Below are 7,500 nucleotides of genomic sequence, written 5' to 3' on the forward strand. Positions count from 1 at the left end.
AGCTAGCTAACGTTACTCCCATATTAAAAAAAGGTGACAAAAAGAAACCAAATAACTATAGGCCTATAAGTTTGACTTCAATCGTAGGAAAAATAATGGAAACTATCATCAGAGATGCTATCGAACATCATTTAGAAAGTAACCGTTTGATAAATGATAGCCAGCATGGTTTCAGACGGAAACGTTCTTGCGTGACTAACTTACTCGAATTCTACAACACAGTTATCTCGAATTATGACATAAGAAGCAATATAGATTTAATATATCTAGACTTTGCAAAAGCTTTTGATACCGTCCCACACGAAAGACTACTTACTAAATTAGCTTTGCACGGAATAAGTGGTAGCCTATTAAGTTGGACTAGTAATTGGTTGAATGATCGAAAACAGAGAGTTGTTTTAAATGGAAAAACTTCTAGATGGAAAAATGTTATAAGTGGAGTTCCTCAGGGTTCCGTTTTTGGGCCACTTCTATTCATAGTATATATGATATAGACCATGGACTAAAATCTACTGTTTCCAAATTTGCTGATGATACAAAACTGTGCGGAGTGGCAAATGGTCACTTAAATCAATTAGATATTCAAGAAGATTTAGATAAATTACAGCAATGGTCTGAAAAGTGGCTAATGAAATTTAACACAAGTAAATGCAAGGTAATGCACATAGGTAAAAATAACAGTAAGTACGATTACAAGTTATTTGGAAATTCGTTAACAAAAGTGGATAGTGAAAAATATCTAGGCATAATTATCAGTAACGATCTCAAATCATTCAGCCTCTGAGAAAGCAAATAAGATTCTAGGACTGATTGCTCGATCTTTTGATTTCAAAAGTCCATCACTCATTAACAAGCTATATAAATCGTTAGTTCATCCACATTTGGAATATGCTGTTTCCGTATGGTTACCGAATCTCATTAAAGACATTGACAGACTGGAAAAAGTACAATGGCGAGCCACAAAACTGATTCCAAATATCAAAAATAAATCATACGAAAGTCGACTAAAACATAGACTCAGAGGTGATTTGATACAGGTCTTTAAAATTCTAAAGGGAATTGACAACATCAAAAGTGACAAAATTTTCACATTGAATGAGAATCAGACAAGAAACAATGGTCTCAAACTGTCCCGAAATAGATTCAATTTGGAATTAGGTAGAAACAACTTTGCCAACCGTGTAGTTAATGAATGGAATAAATTTCCTGCACAGGTAGTGTAATGTAGTTCAGTTCGATGCTTTAAAAATCATTTAGATAAACACCTAAGCAAGATGCTGTAATGATTATAATTTATTTCATATTATTCGTTTTTGTTTTGTTATCATTTGTCTGTTTTGATTTTCATTTATTATTAGTTATATGTTAATTCATTATTATTTACTATTTACCTGTTCATTTATTATCTAACTATATCTATGTATTTATTTATGTATTTTGTTATTTACATTATTATAGTTTTTATTTATCAATCTATTATTATGATTTTTTTCGCATTCGACCTAGATATGGACCAAAAGGTCTCCTGTCGGCATGCTCCGCCTTTGTAATCCTTTGCAATCCTTTGTAACCAGCATATGTTTTCCCCAGAACATCATTGATGAAAATCCTTGGCAATATTTTCCTCTAGAAATCCATATATAAATTGCTAAGACAAAGCGGAGACAAAGGGGTTCCCATAACCATGCCTAATCTTTGTAAATAATATTCATAATTAAAAACAAACTTAAATTCTACTATAAACATTTTGATAAAAAAAAAAAAAAAAAATGACAGGGAGTGGCATGTCATATTTCAATTATTCTATTTCTGATGCACCAAACAGTCATTAATTGGAACACATGTTAAGAGTGAAGTAAAACAGAAACTTGTTAGCTTAAAAGTCATAGTCGAAAATGAGTTCAATCAACATGGCAATGAGATCAACATTTTTGATGGGGGTCTCACAAACATCACCTACTAATAGACCAAAATCTTTTGACTACGTCTCTTATTTCCCTTTTTTCCAAGTAATGATGTTCATATGATAAATATAAAGATTCAAAGATAAATGTAGATGTAGGTACATAGACAAAGACAAGTGATTGTGGGACTTTTGGGTCTCCTCTCTCTTGTTCCTCTCCAGGGTCTTTGCGCTTTGTGTTTCGCCCTCGTGGCTCGTGCAGCGCGCTCCCATTCTTTTGGGGATCAAATTTTTTTTCTCATATAATTGGTACTTTATCAACCTCTGAGCTCAAAGAAAATTATAACTACCCCAGAAATGGATAAAAGTAACATTTACAAGAGTGATAAGATGACAGGTAGCGATAAGGATAACGCCACAGGTGTTTGATAGATAAAAGACTAAAAATGTGAAACTGTTTAGCCGTGATTGTTCGCACTGGGTAAGGAAGCTATAAAGATTAAAGTTTCATTTTTATTTGTAGAGAAATACTTCATCGGTGAAATAAATTATCCTCAGGCACAACAAGATCATTCGAGGTCAATTGACTAGGAGGAGCGAGGTACCCTCGGCAGGCACTGGCCCCAACTAGAAACTCCTGACTAGGAGACGGTCAAGCGGTAAGGGATGGGAAAGTAGTGGTGGGGTCTCCATTTAGTTGGGAGCTCCGTAGAGGGATCGGGGAGGAGGGGCGTAGGCACGGTCCTCCTCACTCGACTCTGGCTCAGGGTAGTGGGCCTCGCCCTCGTACTCGACGTTGGCGACGAAGCCGGAGTCGCCGTCGACGTAGTAGGTGACCTTCTGCAGGCGTCCGTCGGGGAGCTGGACGTAGTAGGAGCCCTCGGTACGGTCGCCGTCACGTGTCTCCTGGTGGCCGAAGTCGTTACCGGAGTCGTCGTCTTTGACGGCGTAGTTGAAGTCGTACTTGGCAGGGCCATAGTCCTCCTCGGAGTCACGGATGTAGGCGCGCTCGTAGGACTCCTCGGAACTCGGAGCGGCGTAGAGGTAGGTGGGCCTGGAGTCTGGCAGGGCCAGGCAGACGGCGACGAGGGCGGCGAGGGCGACGGTAACCTGTGGATAGGCAGAGGTCTCACGATCACACACGATGAGGCACTACATTCATAGATCTTAACCCTTTTCCCATTCACGTACATAAACACGAGCAGCCAAGTCAAGAGGCTGAACTAGAGAGAACAGCCTACCTTGAGAGCCATGGTGATGGTGGATGTTTGGTAGACGGTTGAGTCCTTGCTCAGCTTATATACGCACGAGACGACGTGACGTCATGTTGTGTGACTCGGGAGTGGGAGGGGGTTGGTCAGCCTTTTTTGTTTTTTCACTCTCGTTCTCCCTCCAAGTGCGTTTTACTTCCGTGGACCAATTATATCCCCCGAGAACCGCGGTCGTACCACATCCAAGGTTGTCCAGTGAGCTAATAGGCTTCGGAACCCCTCCCCCTCTGCCTGCAACGGGGGACATCTCAGATGATGCAGACCAGTATAGCATTTTACTGTTGCCACTTGATGATACTGATTCTAGACTCCATTTACAACCACAACCATCCTAACAATCTAAGATTCACTTGCACTTTGCACGATGCATGCAATGTTATCAGGCAACTGTGGTAGGTTATATCATCCACCAGGGGATATTTGCAGAAAAGCACTTGGGAACAACAGACGTTAGGGAATACAAAAAGTAGAAATGTATAATATTTAGCTATACTTTTCCTCAGATAAAAATCTGCTTAAACAAGACTCCAATTCCTATAGCACCATTTTTCTATGTCCAAAATGACCCGATGAAATATTTCGCAGTGTAAATTAGTGTTCACTAAAATATTTACCAGGTAAAAAGTGCGAATTGCAAATTTTTTTTCTTTTGGTCTCATACTACACCAAAATACTTACATAATGTCGGTAAATCTTTGACAAGATTGCAGTAGTTTTTTTATCTATGATTTTTTAGAAAAACTTTGCAATAATCATAAGAACCATGCAGCTTTTTCATCTTCATTTCACTGTTAATCAAATTGTTCTTCACGAGGGTTCTCTGATCCTACAAAAAATCTTTACTTTTTGGATAAATGTTTCTTGGCCATCGACGTAATTCTTTCCCAATGTTAACTTAATGTGAAAAGAAGGCAGACAATTTTTTTTTCTCAGGAATAACAAGAGGATGATCCAGTACAATCTTCCCTGGAATCGTTAGGTTGGTTTTGATCACATTTTCTTTAATCAGTTTTTCTTGCCCTGTCTCATTCATAGACAGAGCGAGAACGAGAGCGAGAGAAAGAGAGAGGAACAGAGGCACACACACATACACGCACACACACACATACACACACACACACACACACACACGCACACACAGACACACACACACACACACACACACACACACACACAGAAAGAGAGAGAGAAAGAGAAAGAAAGGGAAAGAAAGAACTTTGTCCTACTAAGGTGCATTCCGAATAACAGTGCTGTGATCTTTAAGTCACCACATACCTTCTACCATTTCCACATTTATTATCTTTTTTTCAAGAACATTCTTGATATCATATGATTCATTCATATTTGCTGCTTCAACCAAAGGAACTGAGGGGTGCTTAGTTACCGTACTAGTTTACTTTTGATGAATCATTAAGCAAGCGTTAAACATTAGCATAATACTTGCAGCCAGATGCTTCCATAATAGAACGAATATCACTAGAAAGCACCAGGCCTCCAAGGGAGACAAATTATTTGAATATGACATAGTGATAACGATAGAAAAAGCTCGAATTTCAATCTGGAGAAGATTCCAATCCTTTAATCAGGAACATAAATTTCGGTTTACTTTTTAGACAGATTTGAATTGTTTTCCTTATCCACAGCTACCAGGTTTTGCACGATGAAAGCCAATTGGATCTATCAATTGCACTAAGAAAATCTCATGGACGATTGTTACTCAATGTATTGATAGTATACCAAAGATCACCTTTTAAATCAGAAAACATAAGTTTTAGGCCAGAACAAACCAATGTTTGCCTGTAGATATATAAGAACAATATATCGATGTTAGTCGAATACGTTTAAGGCAACATTAATTTCATATATCAAATATTCATTGGGTGAGCTTATAGTTTTTAGGATGTATTGTACTAATGGTATTGTCTAAATTTTTTAGACAAGATATACGGTGAAATCATACAAGAAAAAAGTGCTTCTGGGTAACGAAAACTTAAATATTGAATTCTAATTTTATTTGTACAGAAATAATTCATCGGTGAAATAAATTATCCTCAGGCACACCAAGATCATTGGAAGTCACGTGACTAGGCGGAGCGTGACACCTTGCCAGGCACTGGCTCCATCTAGATACTCTTGTCTAGGAGACGGTCGAGCGGCAGAGGGGTGTGAGTGTCTATTTAGTTGGGAGCTCCGTAGAGGGATCGGGGAGGAGGGGCATAGACACGGTCCTCCTCACTCGACTCGGGTTCAGGGTAGTGGGCTTCGCCCTTGTACTCAACGTTGGCGACGAAACCGGAGTCGCCGTCGACGTAGTAAGTGACCTTCTGCAGGCGTCCGTCGGGGAGCTGGACGTAGTAGGAGCCCTCGGTGCGGTCTCCGTCACGGGACTCCTGGTGGCCGAAGTCGTTGCCGGAGTCGTCATCCTTGACCGCGTAGTTGAAGTCGTATTTGGCGGGACCGTAGTCCTCCTCGGAGTCACGGACGTAGGCGCACTCGTGGGACTCCTTCGACTCACTCGGAGCGGCGTAGAGATAGGTGGGTCTAGAGTCTGGCAGGGCCAGGCAGACGGCGACGAGGGCGGCAAGGGCGACGGTAAACTGTAGATAGGCAGAGGTCTCACGATCACACACGACGAGGCACTAAATTCTTAAATCTTAACCCTTTTCCCTTTCACGTACATAAACACGAGCAGGCAAGTCAAGAGGCTCAGCTATAGAGAACAGCCTACCTTGAGAGCCATGGTGATGACGACGTGACGTCTTGTCGTGTGGCTCGGGAGTGGGAGGGGGTTGGTCAGTCATTTTTTTTTTTTCCGAACCTCATTCTCCTCCCAAGTGCGTTGTACTTCCGTGGACCAATTATATTCCCCGAGAACTACGGTTGTGCCATACTCAGGGTTATTCAGTGAACCTTGATAGGCTTACCAACCCCTCCCTTTTTGCGTGCAATGGTGAGTATCACAGATGTTTTCGATTATGGTTGTAATGAAGCTTTAGTTCTTAAGATTTACATTAATGTGAACATCCTGAAGAATCTTTAGGTTTTCTTGTTAGACTCTCATAGAATGGAAGTAGTAAAAAGGTTCTTGTTGAAAAAAAATATCTTCCTTTCCTGAGAAATACTGTAAGAAGAGTGTTTGGACATTCTATTTGTCCACAATTTTTTTTAATATCTTAAGCTTGATGCAATTAATGTATCTTCTTCATGAATTCAGGACTACAAATTCTGTAAGCTCGAGGGAACATGAAAAAACTCAGCTCTTCTGTGATGACTTGAATAGAAGTGGACATAGGAGAAGACATTAACATGTGTCCTGAAAACATCAAAATTATAGTGTCATACATTTCTATATGTGATGATATACAAAAAAGGTTTACTAAGTGTTTATTTCTGTTTCAGTGGTAATTTTGATGGGAGGAGCTAAACGATTTAAACTAACAATGAAAGAATTTCTAATTTTCCTTTTTTTTTTTAAGTATTGATGTTCACATGATATGTAGCGATATATTGTAGCGACTTCCTTGCGCAGGTTTTATAAAAGCTACCTCTACAATACCAATTAAGTTTATACAAATAATGTTTATTTTCAAGAATCACAATGTATATTCTATTTTTGTAATAAAAAACAAAAAAAAACACATGAATAATCTTACACTTCACTATTGTCTTTCACCTTTTTCATTTTGATACATTCAAATTATTACCAGTTTCTCTAATCAGTTTTTGCACGTATAATACAATCAATAAACCTCTACCAGAGAAGAGGGGAGAAGAAAATAGAGATTTATGAGTTTTATTATTCCTATGCAGTATCTTACTGTCTTCGCCTTTGTTGTGATTCTCCAGGCGATAACTGCAGCCGGTTAAATGACTAACATCGCTGAAACCAAAAGCTGTTTTCGGCTTGTTAGATGCTTTATTCAGCTTAGCCAGAATAACAACTGAGCAACCAACACGCTAGGCCTCATGGACTTGTTTTTGACTTGTTAGAAGAATCACAACAATTGTAAAATGGATCAAGCTCATTGAGTTGAACACTAACACCAGTGGTTTTATTATTATCGATTTTTTCACCAATTTTGGTCGAATTTGGATTTCTTATTTCAGACGCAAATACATACTCTATGCCTATACCGTATATGCAATACAGATATACATTATAGGCATAAAATGGCCCAACGATAAGTACTTGGCACTTATGGTCCTCCGAGATAGACGTCGGAGACAGGTAGCTCACTGCTGTCCGTAACCAAATTATATCAAGACCCTCACATTCACATGGAGGCCCAGCGCCTAATTCAGTTCATGGGTAAGAAGTGGTAGCTG

At 39.4% G+C, this 7,500-nt stretch overlaps 1 protein-coding gene and 1 pseudogene across 1 annotated transcript; both read right to left on the bottom strand.

Moving 5' to 3' along the window:
• Nucleotides 1–3,156, bottom strand: part of LOC143037064 (uncharacterized) — a 17,417-nt pseudogene extending 14,261 nt beyond the window's left edge.
• A 2,195-nt stretch (nucleotides 3,157–5,351) lies between these two features.
• Nucleotides 5,352–5,914, bottom strand: LOC143037065 (cuticle protein 7-like). The gene is made up of 2 exons (XM_076205175.1): nucleotides 5,903–5,914; nucleotides 5,352–5,771 (listed from the first exon to the last, which is right to left on the bottom strand). The coding sequence occupies exons 1-2, from the start codon at nucleotides 5,912–5,914 to the stop codon at nucleotides 5,352–5,354; spliced, it is 432 nt and encodes a 143-aa protein (XP_076061290.1).
• Nucleotides 5,915–7,500: the final 1,586 nt, after the last annotated feature.

Source organism: Oratosquilla oratoria, chromosome 21 (genome assembly GCF_046742065.1).
Source record: "Oratosquilla oratoria isolate Oo_2021 chromosome 21, ASM4674206v1, whole genome shotgun sequence".
NCBI lineage: Eukaryota > Metazoa > Arthropoda > Malacostraca > Stomatopoda > Squillidae > Oratosquilla > Oratosquilla oratoria.